Genomic DNA, 19,978 nt, shown 5'->3' with positions numbered 1-19,978 from the left:
ATTAGTAGTAGTAGTAGTAATATTTAAAATGTGTTAATGGTAGAGTTTGAGCTAGTTTCATATATATATATATATATATATATATATATATATATATATATATATATATATATATATATATATATATATATATATATATATATATATATATATATATTTGTGTCTATATATATATATTCATAACTCTATTTTTTTCTATATCTTTGTAATTTTTACACTATCTTTGTTATGTAATGTAATGGTGTCTGTCTACTGTTTTTTTAGATTTACAATGAGAAATCATTGTGTATCTATGAATTTGTAGATGTGGCAATAAAGTACTCTACATAACTGCATTCTAACTCTACTTGGTAAAAATAGTTAATAACCCCATTAAACAAACACACGTAAATTCTTCAACAAGAAGTGTCATCTTGAAATTTCTAATCGATACATTTCTCACAACTGTTATAGAGCTCGTGAAGTGCAGGTGGCGGTAAAGAGACCAGTCTCCTAGAAAACGACGCGCAAAAGCCGCAGAAAGAAAAAGCAGTCATATGTTATGATGAAGGTGGGGTTTGAATTATAAGCAAGAGCTGAACATAAATGTTGGCCAGCCTGCTGAAAACCGAAAAAAAACACTACTTGAACCTAAAGGTAAATACATTTCAGCTCATAGACTAATGTTAAACGTTATAAGTGACAGCGCTAGGCATATTGATGCTGTTTAACAGGCTGTTACTGAGTGTTAGCTTTAGCATTTACAGAATAGCATCAGCTGTCACGGATGACAACTGAAGAAATCAGCTGCTTTGCGGTTTATTCTTTGACCGTTTGCTGCAAAACTGTGAACTTCACAAATATACATAAAAAGATTTATGTACGCATGTGTCATTGAGCTACTGTCTTCATATTCCGAGTTTTCTGTTGTTAAAGTCACTATCTGCAGGATCCTTGAACATAAACCATAGTTCCATAAACTATGGTCTATCTCTTTGTGTTCGGTTGAATATCAGTATTGGCCAATGAAAAACTTAACTAAGAGAAATTACCTAGAATTTCTTTTTGTTATTTGTATCTGTGGTTCTATTCTGTGTATGTTGACTTGATTTGTGTTGATTTTTTTGCTGGCCAGGCGGTATCATGAGTCCAGCGCAATGGGATCTTCCTCCAGAGCTGTGCTGCAGGCCCATGGCCTTTGTGGCTCTGACAGGCCTGGATGTGGTTTATAATGCCATCCACAGGGCCATATGGGATGCTTTCTGTGCTAACCGGCGGGCAGACAGAGTACCCATCTCATTCAAAGTTCTACCAGGAGACCATGAGTATCCAAAGTGCAGAACCAAGGTGAGACAAAAGAGCTATGAAACCTTCTAAAGATTTTGCATTTGTAATTTCTTATTTATAAAGCACATTTCAGGCTACACATTAACTCAAAAGTGCTGAACAATGCAACTAATATAAACAATTAATAATAAATACAGTGTGAAAACAGAAAAAAAAAACACAGCAAACCAATAAAATAATGTCAAAAGGCAAGCGAGCACAGGTATGACTTTAAGCGGTCTTTAAAAATATTTAAAGTTGGGGATGAACTAATCTAACTAGTCTTGGAGGAGCTTATTTGAGGATCTTAGCATTAATCTTAAATTACAATGCTTAATAAACTCTACTAAATATTCTGGAGCCATCCCGTAGATTGCTATAAAACATATATCAAAATGTTGTAATGAATCCTATATTGAACGGGTAGCCAGCCCATTGAGGATAACAATGGAATAACATGGTCAGTCGTCTTAGCATTCATAAGCATCCTTGCCGTGCCATTTTTTGCTAGCTGGAGATGTGCAACATGCGCAAGACAGGTCCCAAAATAGATGGCATGACAATAATCTAAACAGAAAAAGATAAAAGCATCAATGACTATTTCCACATCACTAGCTGAGAGAGTCTATTTTCATTTGCCTGTTGCCTTTAGATAAAATAATTTACGCTCCTTAGAAAACAAATTAATTTGTGCAACTACATTGGTTTTAGAACGCTAACATTCTCTGTTTTCATGTCAGAGAACATCGTATGAGTGGTACATCCCTAAAGGGATTCTGAAGACTGGATGGATGAACAAACATCTCAACTTGGTGCCTGCACTGGTCGTGCTGTTTTATGAGCTGGACTGGGACGATCCGCAATGGAAGGAAAAGCAGTCTGAATGTGCTACCAAAGTCGAAATTGTCAGGTACAGTTTTATGAAAGTGTCATGATGGTCACCTAGTCGTCCAACAACCAGCTACTCTGTTGTTCTAAAACTAGTGGGGACAGGAGGGAGAGTCGGTACTAACCAAGGCTGCATTTATTTGATCAGAAATACAATTTATTTCTGAGATGCAAAGCTAAGTTTTCAGCATCATTACTCCAGTCTTCATTGTCACATGATCCTTCAGAAATCATTCTAATATGCTGATTTGCTGCTCATGAAACTTTTACTATTATTATAAAAATAAAAAACACTTGTGCTGCTTAATATTTTTTTGGAAAATGTGATGCATTTTTTAGGGTTCTTTGATGAATGCAAAGTTCAAAAGAATAGCATTTATTTGCAATGGAAATATTTTGTGACATTATAAATGTCTTTACTGTCAGTTTTGATCAATTTAATGCATCATTAAATAAATAAAAAAATCTTTAAAAAAAATTGTGACAAAATCCAAAACACCTAGGATTTGCCCTAAATCTCATTTACCTAACAGGTGTTTTAATTGTTGTTTGTTGATGTCAGGTCTGAGATATATATTTTTTTCTCACAGGACAAGTTTACAAGGAAGAAACACGAAGGTTGCTGTTGTTTTGATTCAGAAGAAGACTCCTCTCCCACCAGGTATCACAAAACTCAAATCCATGTTTCAGGGACTTCAGTCTATGTCTTGGGTAGATGTTGATGGATGAAGATGTGGTTGTGTCTTAGGTGAAGATCTGGTGGCATCTGAGAGGGCTTCTGCTCTATGTGGTGCCTGTGACCTATCTGGGAAGTCCCTGTTCGTCCTGCCCCATACTGACCACCTGGTGGGATACATCATAAGGTTAGTCTCTCTAGATGTGGCGTGTGTGTTCATTCTACATTTATTTAATTTAAAATACAGTAAAAACAGTAATAGTGTGAAATATTATTACAATTTAAAATAACTGTTTTCTATTTGAATATATTTCACAAAGTAATTTATTCCTGTGATGGCAAAGCTGAATTTTCAGCATTATTACTCCAGTCTTCAGTGTCACATGATCCTTCAGAAATCATTCTAATATGCTGATCTGCTGCTCAAGAAACATTTAATGTGTACAATTGTACAAAATATTTGTGTACAATATTTTTTTTCAGGATTATTTGATGAATAGAAAGTTCAAAAGAACAGTGTTTATCTGAAATCTAATCTTTTGTAACATTATAAATGTCTTTACTGCCACTTTTGATTGATTTAATGCATCCTTGCTGAATAAAAGTATTAATTTCTTTAATTTCTTTTCAAAAAAATTAAAATTAAAATTCTTACTGACCCCAACCTTTTGAACGGTAGTGTATAATGTTACAAAAGCTTTGTATTTCAGATAAATGCTGTTCTTTTGAACTTTCTATTCATCAAGGAATCCTAAAAAAAAAAAAAGTACATAACTGTTTTCAACATTGAAAATAATCATAAATGTTTATTGAGCAGCAAATCAGCATATTAGAATGATTTCTGAATGATCATGTGACACTGAAGACTGGAGTAACGATGCTGAAAATTCAGCTTTGCATCACAGGAATAAATTACTTTGTCAAATATATTTAAATAGTACACAGTTATTTTAAATTGTAAGAATATTTCACACTATTACTGTTTTTTACTGTATTTTTAATTAAATAAATGTAGCCTTGGTGAGCAGACGAAACTTCTTTTAAAATCATTAAAAATCTTAGTGGTTCCAAACTTTTGGACTGTACTGTGTATATATATATATAAACTGATTTATAAATAGAACTGGTTTATAAATGCTTTTTTACACCTTGGCTAAGTACTCATTAGAATACAACAATAAAAACACAAGATGTATTATGAATATGTTAATAAAAAATATTAATATAATTTATCATAAAATAATTTGAGACTACAAAAAAAACAAATAATATTTAGGTATAATAATAATAAAGGTCAATTTTATTTAAATTTTATTTATTTATTTGTGTTATGTTTATAAAGGTGTTCTTCTCAATCGCAGCCCAGAATACATGAAAGAAAGTGACTGAAGCGATTGACAGACAATTTTGTGCGTTTTGTATTTATATGCCTGCAGGTTGGAGAATGCATTCTACGAACATGCACAGACCTACTATTATAATGAGATCAGGAGAGTGAAATCTCACAAGGAGTTTCTCAACAAAACTACACACCAGGTAACCTGGAGCCCATTCTTGAAATCCAAATATAAACACCTGAATTTATACTAAATAACTTTTAACCTTTGTGCAAGTATGTGCAGTTTGTGACACTCAAATAGAGGCATTAAAACCAATGCAAAAGCAATAAATTAATTCTGAAACAGTTCTTTAGCCTCTTTTGAAAGCATAGCCTACATAAAGAATAGGGTGTGCAGATGCCTCACGCAAAATAAGTAATCAGCAATTATTGTTTTATTATGTCTCTTGGTTTATTAGTCTGTTGAAATGTGAAAAAGCCCAACTTACACATAACCCTTGAATGCTTTGAATTCTAGTTGCTGTTTGTCAGGCACCAGTTTAAGATGGGCTTCTTTAGTGAACTAAAACAGGACACTCAGAATGCCCTCAAGTAAGTGCTGTTAACAGGAGTTTTTACATTTTATGTAAACATTTAACATTTTATTTGCCTGCATCAGGGGTTGGCAACCTTCTTAATGTGAATTGCCAGGTAAATTGTTTTCTTGTTAATCATCCCCAGCCCCTTAGTATTAAAAATCTATTATATAATGATAATAATATATAATACTTATATTAATGATATCTAGTCTTGCTCTTATCACTCTCATGACAATGATTACCCCTTCCTAAGGTTGCCAACCCATAGCCCTTATTCAGGTTAGACGCCATATTGAATTTAATGGATATAAAGAAAAAGCTGTAAGGGATAAACTTGTAAGGTCCTAGATTACATAATTTCACAACATTAAAAACTGTTTTATGGATTTTTTGTCTACTGAATGTTTTTTTCCTAAAGACATTTCTTCAGCTGAACAATCTATGTTAAACAATGGTACAATCCATTGAATGCACTGTATTTCTATCCCTCACAGCCTCGTTTACATTCCTGTCAAAAATGAAATATATCACTTCACTGACTAAATAAATATTTAGTATTTATTTAGGACCCTCACACATGCCATGTGTTCTGTCTCACAGATATTACAGGACTGCTTATAGTCTCATTCATGAACTCAGAGCTCATGAAACCAACATGCTTGAGATCAAAACCATGGCTGGATTCATCAACTACAAGGTAAACTATATATTTTTTTAGATGATCTGAAGAAAGTGTGAGTGGTGCTTGCATAAGGTTTTGAGACCCGGCCAGTATGAAGTGTCATCTAAACAGCTGTAAACATCACACAGGAAACTGGCCAGAGTTCATTTCCTGTTTTCATTTTCTTCTAAATAGCACTGTCATGTTCAGTTGCATTTGGTTCAGAGAGGTCTCTTTATTTAGTGTCTAACGGTGGTCTTCTCTCGCAGATCTGCAGGCTGTGCTTTCAGCACAACACCCCCTTGGACGCCATCGCTCAGTTCCGCAAACACATCGACCTGTGCAAGAAGAAAATTGGTAGCGCTGAGCTGGCATTCGAACACACTGCCTGGATGTCTAAACAGTAAGATTCAACCCTGCCATATGCATGCATTCCTTTTTCATGTTCTTGGATGAAGATATTAACTCTGGTAAAGGGTTTTGGGTTTAAAACTAATCTAAAAAAAATAAACATCTAAAAAACATCACAGACTATATGACTATTTGATTTGTAGTTTAAATTATTTTATTGTTCTCTTATTGATGCCATGTGTTTCTAGTTAGTTTATGTCCTGCCCATTGTGTAGACATAGATTATTGCCGATATGTATTATTTCTGATAGAATGGGATCCATTGAATATTACTATTATTATTATTATTATTATTGTACACTTTACAATAAGGTCTCATTTGTTGACAATTAGTTAATTTATTAAGTAACATGAACTAACAATGACCAGTACATTTGTTACAGCATTTATTAAACTTTGTTAATGTTAGTTAATACAAATGTTAGCAAATATAACATTTGATTTTAATAATGTATTAGTAAATGTTGAAATTAACATTAACGAAGATTAATAACTGCTGTAGAAGTATTGTTCTTTCTTAGTTCATGTTAACTAACGAAAAGTGTTGTAAGTGATCACTTGAAAAGAGGGAGAGGGATATCTCTGAACCAGAACATTGTAGAGGGAGTGGGATATTTTCAATAAACCAGACATATCTCAGCTCCAGAACATTGTAGAGACATGTGGGTGGGCTTTTCTGACTCAGGCTGTCAGCACCCTTGAAGTATCAGCCTGGAAACTGTGTAACCACACCCTAGCAACCATTTAGACCATCCTACAACTCTACAACATCATAGAGATGTTGAGGTTGGCTTTTATTATTAGGATGGGCATCGAGTCTGTAATTGTCAATGTTGTAAATGTCTAGCCACACCTTGGCAAAAATTTAGAGCAACCTAACAACTGTATATCAACATGAACAAGCCATATTTCAGCACCAGAATAATTTACAGACATATGGGTTGGCTCTCTTCCAACATCACAGCAAGCACCACTCACATTTTCTTCAGAAATGCCAAAATGCACAGCAGACATTATGAATGCGTAACATTTATGTAATGAGGTAAGAAAAAAAACAGCGCACCAACTGCCTCATTGCGTAATGTTTTCAGAGTATGTTGCTCAACAAACTTAGTACCAAATCGCCATATGTACAGTATATACAAAAAAGAAAAGCTAAGTTTAGAATATTAATTTTGTTTTGTACCTCTTGTTTTGGTTTTATTCATAAATGCACACTCTTGATTTCTCTCTGTAGGTTTCAGTCATTTGGTGATCTGTTCGATGAAGCCATTAAACTGGGCCTCACTGCCATCCAGACCCAGAACCCAGGGTTCTACTATCAACAGGCTGCTTATTATGCACAGGAACGTAAGCAGCAAGCGGGACAGCTCTGTGGCCATGAGGTACTGCTACCCACATTGCAATGCATCATTGATGTCATCTGAATTTATTTGAGTTTGTGATGCAAAATCTCCCACTGGTCCTGTTCTAGCCAGGCATAGGTTACCCTGCACCTGACCCATTAGAGACCCCCTCCGGAGTTCTAGACTTCTACGGGCAGAGACCTTGGAGACAGGGACATCAGAGTGAGTAATGGCTTAGGAAGCACTATCACCCTTCCTGGGTCTTTGGTTGAATCTCACAAAACATGTCATGTTTCACCCAAAATCCAAAAAAGCAAATTATTATTATTATATATTGCTTTAAATTATATTATTGTATATTGTTATATTTTATTATTGAAATTGTATTATTATTATCTTCATGAATATTAAGCATATTGATTCCTTGAGTCCTTGTTACCATAATGTGGATGAATAAAAATCTAATTCTTACTACAGTATGTAATGTAAAACAAAACAAAAATAAAACTCCGCCTGCCAAATTGGGTTTATACTTGCCCTATCAATAATTTAATATCTCCACCAACAACAATAAAACAAAAAATAAATGATTTCATTTTTAGTGCCATATTCTATATGTGCCCCTAAAATAATTGTATCATATTATATATTATAAAACTTTACTGATTTTTCCAAGACTATTAAAAGTCACTATTGTAATTTCCTTTTAAAATAGACTTTTATTTATGCAAAGTATAATTTTTAAAATTAGTGTTTTTTTAACCAGACATGTTGTTATTCACCTAAATAGTTCACTTGTGAGTCAGCTTACTGTAAACATAGTAATGACTTTAAAATATAGTAAATTTTAATAAAAAAATGATATTGACTGCCAAGTAAATAGCTCTGATGCTAACATGGTGTTAAAAACAAACAAACAAACAAATATAGAAAAAAGGCATGAGTTGTTGGATATGTATAATATAAAGCTTGAAAGTCTTATTTCTGACCCAGTGACCTTTGACCCTCAGGCATTGACCCTCCTGACTCTGAGAAGGAGAAACAAGGCATCCTCGCTCTTCAAGTCAAAGAAAGAGATGTGCTTCATTCGGTGGGACTTTAAATATTTGCAAAACCTGTTATTTCTTGACATACATTAAGTTACATGTTCAGGTTCATTTGTGAATTTGATTTCAGACTCATGTTTTTTTAACATGAGAATGTTCAGGTCAGAAAGTTCTGAATTCTCAAAGTGAGTCAGTCATGAGGAATAAGGAATGCTGAGGGCCTTGTTTTTGAAATTTGAACAGTTATATTTTATGTTTTACATCTAAAAACTAGGGATGCACTGAAATTTTGGACGAAAATTTTCGCCCGAAAATATGCCGCCCTTCCCCGCCTCTCAGCTCAGTGTTCACGCTCACCAGAAAAGTAAAGTCTGCTCAAATAATGTGTCGACATGAAATTTCTCTGTAATAGACTTGTTCCTGTTGGTATAGCTGTGTTGGGAAACACTGGTAAAATGACACTACCCTATCGTTCACTGATCTGCTTCCCGCTACACTCTACTCACATGCTCTGTTAATAATAGTTTTGTAGGACTATACTTTATTTTGATAATTTATCAAAAAATAAATCTGTTAAATCTGATTCTGTTGACATAGAACTGAATGAAGAATAATATATTTATATTTAATATTATTTTAACATATTTTCTGTCCAATTTTGGTGTGTTACTTTAAATAAAAGTGTGGTTATTGTATTTTATTGGCTTGTATTTTTTTAAATTCAGATTCAATAAAATTATTGAATTTAATTAAAAAGTCTAATATTAATAAAATTATACAAAAAAATCATTTAAAAAAAGAAATCAATAATTATTAGAAAAAATCATTTTCGGTTTTTGGACAAATGCATCCAGAATTTTCGGTTTCGGCCCAGAATTTTTATTTCAGTGCATCCGTAATAAAAACAACAATATTCCTCTCCTAATGGTTGTATGTGTGTGTTTCTAATGTCAGGAGCTGATCATTGCTCTCCTCAGTAACGCTGTCGCCCAGTTTAAGAAGTACAAGTGTCCACGAATGAAGAGCCATCTCAGTTAGTCCAGAAAAACACTTTCAAATGTTCATCAACCAGATTTTCAATTCTTTATTTAATTGCATAGTGAAACAATAATATTCTTGCTCTTTTTTTTTCTGTCTCCATATGCAGTGGTTCAGATGGGAGAGGAGTATTATCATGCAAAAGACTACACCAAAGCATTAAAGTGAGTTAAATTCAGAATACACTACACTCAAGTATACACAGCTACAGCTCTGCTTTTGTCAATAGCATTTAGCTGTATTCCTAATATGAGTTTATAACTGTTCCATACATATAACTGTTGTATTATGACTCCCCAGACTGTTGGATTATGTTATGTGTGACTACCGTACGGAGCGCTGGTGGTCTCTGCTGACATCTATCCTGTGCACGGCTCTGAAGTGCTCCTACCTCATGGGTCAAGTGAAAGACTACATCACCTATTCCATGGAGCTTGTGGGCAGAGGTACATGAATACCATGTATTGACTCTCAGCTTCACCACATTTAAAAGTTACTGTTTAACAAGTGTATATGTGTGTGCTTAGCCTCTGTCCTCCCTGAAGAGCAGAAGTCGAGGATTGAAAAGAATCTGATTAAAGTGCTCATGGTATGTATAGAAATATTGTTCACAGGGCGCTATAGTTATCTCATTTATGTTTTTCGTATTTAATATGAAAAGCCTCACTGTAGATAGATATGGTGTGTTAGTAGAGGTTATAAAGTTGATCTTTTGCGATTGCCAGAATGAAGTTCCAGAGCCTGAACCAGACTGTGACCCGGTCTCCGTGAAGGCGGCCCAGACGCTGTGGAGTGACCGCATCTCTCTGGCCGGCACTAATGAGATCACCATTGAGGTCCAGGACTATGTACCCTTTGGTGAGCTTTTGAGCTGATTGGTCTAAAAGATTATTGAATACAAAACATAAAAAACTAACAGCAATTCTCTTATACTCACCAAGGTTGCATTTATTTGATCATAAATATTGACAGTAATATTGTGAAACATTATTATATTTAAAATAGCTGTTTACTATTTTAATATATTTTAATTTATTCATGCAGAGCTGCATTCTCAGCATCATTACTCCAGTGTCACATGATCCACAGAGATCATTCTAATATGCTGTTTTGCTGCTCAAAAACATTCCTTATTCTTATCAGTGTTTAATGCTTAATATTTCTGTGGAAACTGATACTTGTCTTTACTGTCTCTTTTGATCAATTTAAAGTGATCTTGCTGAATGAAAATATCAATTAAAACAAACTTCTGTACAATATTGTATATGTTGTTGTTGTTTTGATGTTGGCTGAACAAAACGAAATGATGTTTATATTCATGCCATTCTCTCAGTTCAGTGCAAGGCCAAGTTCCTGTCCCCTAGTTTCCACATAGATGAGCCTGTCCAACTACACGTCTATGTGAGAGCCGACTGCCCACATCCTGTGCGATTCTCAAAGCTGTGTGTCAGCCTCAGTAACCAGGTACAGCACACCTAACATAGACACACATCACTCCATGACATTTGGCTTTTTTCATAATGGCTGCATTTCAATTGCAGGAGTATAATCAGTACTGTTTGCTGGAGGATGCCTCTAAAGGGAAGGATATTCTAGAACCTTCCAGCCAGGAGAACATGTGTCTTGTCCCCGGCAAAACCCGCAAATATTGCTTCAAATTTGTAGCTAAAACGGAAGATGTCGGAAAGAAGATTGAGGTAAAAATATTTCATTTACCTAATTTCAACAGATCTAATGGTGCCACAACTAGTACATAGTATGTTTTGTTTTATTTTTGTCTGTATTTGTCATTCAGATCACGAGTGTGGGATTCATGTTAGGCAGAGAGACAGGGCGCTACGTCTATCTGAACTGGCGGGGTGGCTGGGGCGATGCGGCCTCTTCCCATGAGACTTTACAGGCGTCCCGCTCCTTTAAGAGGAGGACACGCCTCCCAGAACAGCATGTGGATTGGGACACAGTGTCTATACAGTCCAGCACTATGTAAGTTAAAAAAAAAAATCAGCAAATGTAGTATGTCTCTGTCAGTCAGTGCAGAAAATATATTTGTTTAAATGTGTAGTTCATTTTCTTTCGTTGTTAATATCTCTATGAATCAAAAGAAGTGACAGATCTTTTCTTCCATATCGTGACATACGTCTGAGTGTAACAGATTATATTATTAAAAAATGTAAAGTGGAACTTGGTACTATTCATCTGTTTTTCATTGTGTAGAGGCAAATGCGAGCTTGCAGTTGATTGCAAGACAATGGAAGGTTTTAAACGGACCAAATGATTTAAGAAATTCATATGTCACCAGAGAGAAGTCTGTCTTTTCAACAAAAGATATGCTGACAAAGTTATTATATTCTTTGATTAAAGGGTTAGTCCTAAAGGGTTAGTCCCCCCCCCACCCACAAACACACACAAAAAAAAATGTCATCAGTTATTCACCCTCATGTCATTCTAAACCCGCAATCCTTTCGTTCATCTTCAAAACAGAAAAATTAGGATATTTAAAATGAAATCTGAGAGATCCATTGGCAGTCCACACAACTACCACTTTGATGCTTAAAAAAAATTTATGAAGAGATTGTAAAACTAATCCAAATGAATTGAACAGTTTAATCCAAGTCTTCTGAAGAGCCCCAATACTTTGTATGATGAACAGATTGAATTTGGGCTTTTATTCACATATAAACATAAAACAAGCTCAACCGAACCCGCTTGACACGCGAGAACAAACTTTGGTTCTTGCAGAAGCTCAAACATGCTGTATAACACACAAGAGTGAACCTCATTGGTTCTCGCACGTCAAGCAAATTTGCTTGAGCTTTCATTTACCACAACTGATATGTGCATTGATGAATGTTTATATGTGAATAAAAGCCTAAATTAAATCATTATGTTCATCATATAAAGTATTGTCACTTCAGAAAATTTGAACTTTTTGAAGCATAAAAGTGTCTTGCCTGCATGGACTGTCAATGGAGGGACAGAAATCTCTCAGATTTCATTAAAATACCTTTATTTGTGTTTTGAAGATGAACGAAAGTCTTACAGTTTTGGAATGACATGAGGGTGAGTAAATGACAGAATTTAAATTTTTGGGCAAACTATCCCTTTTAAGAATTACAAAGAGGTAAAAAAAACAAAAAAAACATGGATGGATGAGATCAATAACTAGCCTGGTAATACCAGACTCTGCTACTTCACTTTGCTTCGTAGACAGAGTACAGAAGCGAAATGAAATTGAGCGGAAGTAGGAAGTCTGACGTAGTCAGGCTAATCAATAACATGCATTTAGAAAAAAGAACTCTAAATGCATGCTATTGCAGAACTTTAAAGTCAAGTTACTTTCTTAAATCACATTCTTAGAAGTGCCTCTTTTGGATACAATTTCAAATTTATAAATATAAAATGATGTTTTTCTTCACATCATGCCTTGTAGGATCATCTCCAGAGTGCCCAAAATCTCTGTACAGGTGACTCATGAGCCTCCAACACTGACCAATGAGATGTACTGTATGACTGTTACCATCCAATCAGAAGAGGACACTGTGGCCAAAGACATCAAACTTACTGCAGGCCTCAAACCAGGTACTCATGAAATCTTAAATAAAATAGAAGGAAAAACACCTTGTGTTTTACTAAATGTTTTTTACTCAACAGTAACAACAGATGATGTATATTACATCTTCTAAAAAGTGGCATAATAGGTCCCCTTTAAAAAATACAAGGGAAATAAGAAAAAAAATAAATGCAAACATGAATAAATCATTCATATTAGGATCAGTAACACACATTTAGAAAATAGATTTGGCGAATTTCATTTCATGCTGACTTTAATTATCCCAGACTACTATAGTATATTTTGCAAATTGTACTGAAAAACTAGGTGCCCAGTTCACACAGAACCTATTTTTCCATTTAAAAATGCAAGAGGCAGGGCAGAGGAATGGAAAAATAACACAAGGTCTCAAGATACATTTTCAAAAGTTGAACTTGAAGTTTAAGCGCTTCGTTTTTAGAACGCTGTAATGCGCAAGCGAGATGAGAGCTCATTAGTCACAGATGTACATTTTAGAGTGTGTTTGTATGGAAAACAATGGAAGGCAGCACAGTGAAATGCAAAAACGTACATTTGTTTATTGTATATTTCTATTGTTTCAATTAGGCCAGGATGCCAATCTCACACAGTCGACACAAATCACACTAAATGGCTCTGAGGTGTGTGATGATTCTCATCCTGCCCTGCTTCCTGACATTCCCCTCGGAGATCTGCAACCTGGACAGAAGGTACAGAATCTTTGCACGGATTTTCAAAGATTAAATTGATTGAAATCTTGACTCCAGTATAATGTTGTGTACATGTTTTCTTATGTGTCAGATTGTGAAGCCCCTGTATATCCGCTGTGTGAGCACAGGATCCAGAATATTACTGTTTCACGTAGCCTATTCTGTGAGTGCCACAGTCGAGGGCAAGGACATCACCTGCAAGTGTCACAAAGTACGCAGCACCCAACACACAATTCCTTGAATACTGAGAAATAGTTTTGTGAAGATTGTCAGAGCCAAACATAAACTTCACCCCTAACCCAGTTTTCTTGTGGTATAATCTTTGCACCGGTATTCAGTTTCACTCACAGAGACGGTTTGTTTGTTTTTCACCTGTAGGATGAAACTGTTACTGTAGAAACGGTTGTTCCCTTTGAAGTCGCTATGAAGTTTGTGTCTAGTAAGGTAAGAACTCCCCTACCTGTACACTTGAATGATATAATACAATTTCATTAATGAAACATTTACTCACCCTCATGTTGTTCAAAACCCAAATGCCTTTCTTTCTTCCATGGAACAAAAAAAGAACTTCCATACTGCGGAAGTGAATAGGGATAGCTGTCAAGCGCCAGAAATGACAAAAAGCATAAAAGTAGCCCACATGACTTGTGTGCTATATTCCTTTTCTTCAGAAGTCATGCGATAGCTATGTGTGAGGAACTTCCCCCTACACTACAAAAAATTATTTTCTTACCTTTTTGTCTTGATTTACAGTACAAATATCTAAACATTCTTATATCAAAGAGGCATTTACTGGAGAAGCAAAATTACATAAGATGTAATGTGATTATTTTCTGAAAAACAAACAAAAAAAAACTCTGAAAAATAAACTTAATTCAAAGAGAAAATACAATCATTTTTACGACCCCATTGGCAGATATTGGTTCTTGTTTTAAGCATAAACTCACTTAATTTAAATAATAATAAAAAAATCAGATATTTGTACAAGAAATCAAGACAATAATACTAATCAAGAATTTTTTTATTATTTTTGCAGTGTGTGCTGTTGCTTTAATAATAATCCTTTATTCCATCATTTTTTGAGCTCACATGAGTTTGGAACAGCATGAAGATGAATATAGTGCAACAGTCGTCTTAACATAAAACTCCATTCAATTTCTCCACAGGGAAATTGATTTTTAACAATAACATACACTTTTAATAACACTGCGAGCTACAAGGTTTGTATTCGATAGTATTTGCTTCTGCTGAAACTGTCAGCCTGCATTAATTTAATTTATAATGGTATTGTAGTTCTTTCTATCACTAAAGCAGTTAAGTAGTACACAGTCTTGTACTTGTATTTTTGTACGATTTTCAAATACTTTTTTTGCTTCAAATCAAAGTTTGTAATATGGATGGGGAGAAAAAATGTATTTACATATGAATCAGTATTCTATCTTCTACGGATTTGCATTGATTCACAAATTTCAAAAATCGATTTTCTAAAGTGGCACACTTATTTAACTTTGCAATACTAAAACGTATTGACACGTTAGAGTGTTCTTAATCACAATAAGCTGTGAAAAATTTGTCCTTCTTCGCAGCTTATTGTGATTAATAAAACGCTAACAGACGCCGCCTCTCAGATGCATGCATTTAATACAGTGGGATTTTTTTTCAAGACCTTTTAAACCGCAGTCAAATAGGAAAAGTAACACAAAACAGTGAACTAGAATCAAATCTATGCATATTAAATCGAAATTTGATTTAAAATAGAGAATCAATTTTTAATCGAATTGTGAGGTGCCAAAAGATTCCCATCCATAGTTTGTAATGTTATGATTCGTCTCGTAGCTGCTTGGCTTGGTTCATGGCTTATAACGCTTTAACAAAGACTTTTTTTGAAATCCTTATGGGAGAAATAAATGGAAAAATACTTAAGGAACCAATACCGCTGAAAAAGTCGGCTGGCACTGTTTCACTCTATAGATGACAGAATTTTTTCAACTTTGTATAAAATGTCCCTTTTAAATGTTCAGTTTTAAGCACATATTTTATAAGGTTCGTGAACACTTTTGTGTTTGTGTGTGTCAGTTTGAGCATTTGGAGCGTGTATACGTGGACATCCCGTTCTTGCTTATGATGGATATTTTGAGTGCGTCTCCGTGGCCAATCGAGCTGGTGAACAGTGAAGTACAGCTGGCCTCCAGTATGACTGCCATCGATCAGCCGCAGAGTCAAGTAGAAGGAGGTGGGGAACTTTATTTCTGATGGTTATATTTTAATAAATGCATTTATTATCTCGACTTTGGTTATTCGTTCATGCAGACAATATTTCAGGACCTCCAGTATGCTGTTAATACTGTAAATGTGCTCACTGATATGATGCATTTCTGTCATGTGTCCAGTCACGCTGCAGACCAGCGAGTGTGCCAGTGAGTGTTTCCTGCTCAAATGTCCTCCTGTTCAGAACGGTACCAGCACTGTTGCCTCTGGACAGTACATCATCTCCTGGAAGAGGTGATGGCGCTCTTTGCATTCTCAAATATACCCAGAATGTTCCTGTATGTTACACTGAAAGTGATATATTTAAACGTTTTTCATGCCATGTAAATAGTTACATGAAATGAAAATGAGAAACTTTGCCTTGGCAACTGGCTGAAATAAAATAGTTTTATTTCAGTAAACGTTCATTTTATTTTTTTGTGGTTTTAGATTTAGTATATCTTAATATTTTTTTTTTTTTTTTTTTTTTTTATCCAGAAAGTCAACATTTTCTGAGACATCAGTGGTGAGAACGATCATTATTCTGCCGCATGTGATGGTAGAGAATATTCCTCTGTATGTCCATGCAGGTCAGTCAAACAAAACAAACAAAATAACTGAGTTTTTTATTAAATTTAATTCAGTGTTATAGACTGACTCATCTGAGTTCTTTTCACTGTATTTTATTTCTTATAAATTCATTCTCTTCGTCCTCTTTTGTGCTCTCTTTTTGCAGAGCTGCCATCATTTGGTCGTGTGCGCGAGTCTTTACCTGTTCGGTACCATCTGGAGAATCGGACCGGGTTGGTTCAGGATGTAGAAATAAGCGTGGAGCCCAGCGATGCATTTATGTTTAGTGGACTCAAACAGGTCAGTGCAGAAGTTGGCTTCATGCACCCTTCACATACATTTCATTTGGTGAAAACTAAACTAAATGAATATATGATATTCATTATCATTAATATATATTTTATAGCATCTGGGTGTTTCTATAGGTTCGCAGGACTTATATTGTGATGTATTGCAGTTTCGATCTGTGATATGATTATGACATTTCATTTCATATGAAACTGTCATATTTCAACTTCTGAGACATCCAGATACGAAGAAGAACAAAGACTCTAATGCTAATGGAAATATTTACTTCTAAGGGTGCTCACCCTCTTAAAAAAACATACATTGCTGCTCTTTACCTATAATTAAATCACAGCCTTTGATTTGATTGAAATTTGATAAGATATATTGCTATTTCAGTTTATTTTGCTGCCCCATTTTTCTTTTAATGTTGCATTTAGTTTAAACAATTATTAGTTTTTCAACAGCTCCCAAACCCCCTGCAGTTTCCTCTTGAACCCCTGTTTGGGAAACCCTGATCCCAAGGGTGCCTTAAGATAACCAGAGGCCCCTGGGCTTCAACAAAAAGTATATAATGTGTGCTGTAAAGCACTTTGGTTCAACTCCTGTTGCTGTATAAATCAAGGCTGAGTAGTACCTCGTTAAACTAAATTAAAATAAGAAATGTTGCCTTGGCATCTAGCCGAAATAAAATAAGTTTTTTTGTGTGTTATTTTATTTATTTATTTTTAAAAGAGGACAATGCACATTAATTAACACAAGTAAACAAGTCTCTTATGTAAATGTGCCAGATTTAGCCATTCTGGCTAATTTTCATCTGCAGTCCCATTTCAGTTAATATTTATTTTCAAGTAATGAAAATTATTTTGTTTTTCTTAGGGTTTTAGTTTCAGTTTTAATTTAACTATAATAACCCTGATCCAGAGTAAATTCACTCACACTTAGTCCAAGGGTGTCCGAAAGCTATACATAGAGTGAAGCTAATTCCTCATTCAAAGGTAACCCAGCAGGAAGCAAGTAAAATGATAAATAAAAAATGTTTGGTTATCAACAAATCAATGTTATACTTCCCACAGCACTTAAAAAATCTGCTGTTCCAACTGCCACCACACTTACTCAGAAGGTCTCATTCTCATTCTGTATTTGTGTGCAGGTGCGAATGAGGATTTTGCCGGGTGCAGAACAGGAGATGTTGTATAATTTCTATCCTCTGATGGCTGGATATCAAGTCCTCCCTCAGCTCAACATCAACCTGATACGCTTTCCAAACATCTCCAGTCAACTGCTGCGCCGTTTTCTGCCTTCACGCATCTTCGTAAAGGTAAATATTCAGACATGCAACAAATTATATATGAATCTGGATGTAAGATAATGTTGTGTACCGTTCAATTAATTATAAATTATCATACATAAATTTTCCAGAAAATTTTAATTAAATACAGATTTTTATTAATGAGTTATCAGTCATATTGTATTTTCATTATATTTACTAAATAAACTTTCATTTTGTAGAATGCTATTGTATATTATATTATTTTTCAAAATATTCAATAAATTAACTTTCATTTTGTAGAAAGCATGTATCATATTGTTCAAAATATATAAAAATGTATTCATTCGGGGAAAATCCTGTAAAAGTATTGTTGCACTAATTAAATTCCTCTGTTGTGAGACTGGTGAATTTCATTGAATTGCATTGCAATTCCTCTTCCTGTCATTCCAATTCAAATTCCAGTTCAGCATCCTGTTAGTGTGACCAATTTGATTCAAATTCTAACTCATGAATTGAATGGGAGCTATTTCAAAAATTCTGCCCAACCTTAATGGATGAAATAAATTTGTGTGGAATATTGAGAGAATGTTTCAGGAGTGTAATGGTCGCTGTCTCATGTCTGTTCTGATTTCTCAGCCTCAGGGCAGAAATGGAGACACTTCCATAGAAGCAGCATGAGGAAGAGAGGAGCACATCTCCCAACTCTGAGCGTTGTCATAGTTACCGTTGCGGGACGAAGGCAGAACATTCCTTGGCGAACACATGTTTACAGCTCAATGATTTGAAATTGTGAATGAAATATTAGAGATTTCAGTTGATTGATTTCTTGTGTGAGACGTCTAGATTGTTGCTTGTTAAACAATGATGCCCTGCATAAGATTTGTTTTTAATCTAACAGATTTAATCTACAGTTATCCTAATGTCTAAAATGTTCATGAAAATGACCTTGTAACTAAAACTACATAACTGCTAAATAATGTTAGAAGTCATTAAACTGACATAGCACTAGGGCTGTTGTCATAATTAACGTGTGGAAAGTGATTAAACGTTTTTGCTTTGTTGTCAAGACACTGTTTGTTGTTGTTGTGGCTTGTGTCCCTTAAGAGGTGCTGTGTGATTGGCCAGAATTTTAACTTAACAGGTCATAGCAAATAACCACAACATTTGCGCGAACTGTATTCTATACAAAGATTTAATACATATATACTTTTCAGTTATTTAAATTATACCACCCTTTTCATTAATTTCACCATTAAAATTATCTTCTTGTGAATATTAAGAAGGTGTCATCTAAAAAAATTGTGACTATTCTGAGCATTTCTGTTTTGGAGGTGAGGGGAAACTTGATCCTGAGCAGGAATCCGGAGCACTTCTCAAGTTTCTGCAAGTTTAAGCTTAGGGTATTCACCATATGCAATAGATGTTTGTGTGCAGTTACTTTTTGCCATCCTTACAGGGGTGTAAAATTTAGTAGGGATGTGTCCCTACCAATATCCAGTGACCGTGATATGTCCCTAGCAGTAGTTTTGATAAAAAATTAGAATATATTTCTATATAACCACTGTTGTTTGATGGTGTCTTGTGATTTTTATGTACTAATTTTATTTAACCAGGAAACATCTCATTGAGATTAAAAATCTCTTACATGTGTTTTATGAAAAATGTGCAATTCCTGGTACACAAATAGATCTCATTCTCTATTTTGGTTCCTGCCTCCCGCGTCCACATCACTAATCTGATTGGATTTGTTTTTTCTTTCTAACTTGTGAGAGGCTGTAGCTACATTTGGTTGGTTACATTTTGGTTGCTCTTCTGAGATCTAGATGCGGTAAATCAGTTCTGTGCACGAAAATATGAGGCAAATTGCATCACATATTGATTCAGGGACAGTGTAGTTTTTTCAGTATTTTAACCTAAACATCAGTGTGTGTGGGTGGAATAATTTTCCATTATGTCTATGGAAAATCCCTATAAAACATGAAAACAGCACAGTAGACTAAAAACATGACTCCAATGGCACAAGTGAGACATATGACT

General features: G+C 34.7%; 1 protein-coding gene across 1 annotated transcript; it reads left to right on the top strand.

Moving 5' to 3' along the window:
- The first annotated feature begins 500 nt into the window (after window positions 1–500).
- trappc11 (trafficking protein particle complex subunit 11) lies at window positions 501–19,380 on the top strand. Its single transcript, XM_067390581.1, has 30 exons — window positions 501–636; window positions 1,115–1,326; window positions 2,046–2,215; window positions 2,784–2,854; window positions 2,942–3,056; window positions 4,306–4,405; window positions 4,726–4,799; window positions 5,387–5,483; window positions 5,717–5,850; window positions 7,096–7,243; window positions 7,333–7,426; window positions 8,215–8,294; window positions 9,205–9,283; window positions 9,398–9,452; window positions 9,589–9,734; window positions 9,816–9,877; window positions 10,014–10,146; window positions 10,622–10,752; window positions 10,830–10,985; window positions 11,084–11,271; window positions 12,719–12,867; window positions 13,445–13,566; window positions 13,658–13,777; window positions 13,945–14,010; window positions 15,643–15,799; window positions 15,957–16,068; window positions 16,312–16,403; window positions 16,550–16,683; window positions 17,822–17,989; window positions 18,578–19,380. Exons 2-30 carry the CDS (start codon window positions 1,123–1,125, stop codon window positions 18,617–18,619), a joined length of 3,399 nt encoding a protein of 1,132 aa, XP_067246682.1. The 5' UTR covers window positions 501–636; window positions 1,115–1,122; the 3' UTR covers window positions 18,620–19,380.
- The last annotated feature ends 598 nt before the right edge of the window (window positions 19,381–19,978 follow it).

The sequence above is a fragment of the Chanodichthys erythropterus genome, chromosome 1, assembly GCF_024489055.1.
Source record: "Chanodichthys erythropterus isolate Z2021 chromosome 1, ASM2448905v1, whole genome shotgun sequence".
In the NCBI taxonomy this organism is placed as follows: domain Eukaryota; kingdom Metazoa; phylum Chordata; class Actinopteri; order Cypriniformes; family Xenocyprididae; genus Chanodichthys; species Chanodichthys erythropterus.
Note: the sequence above shows the minus strand (reverse complement) of the source record. Positions and strands in the feature narration are given on the sequence as shown.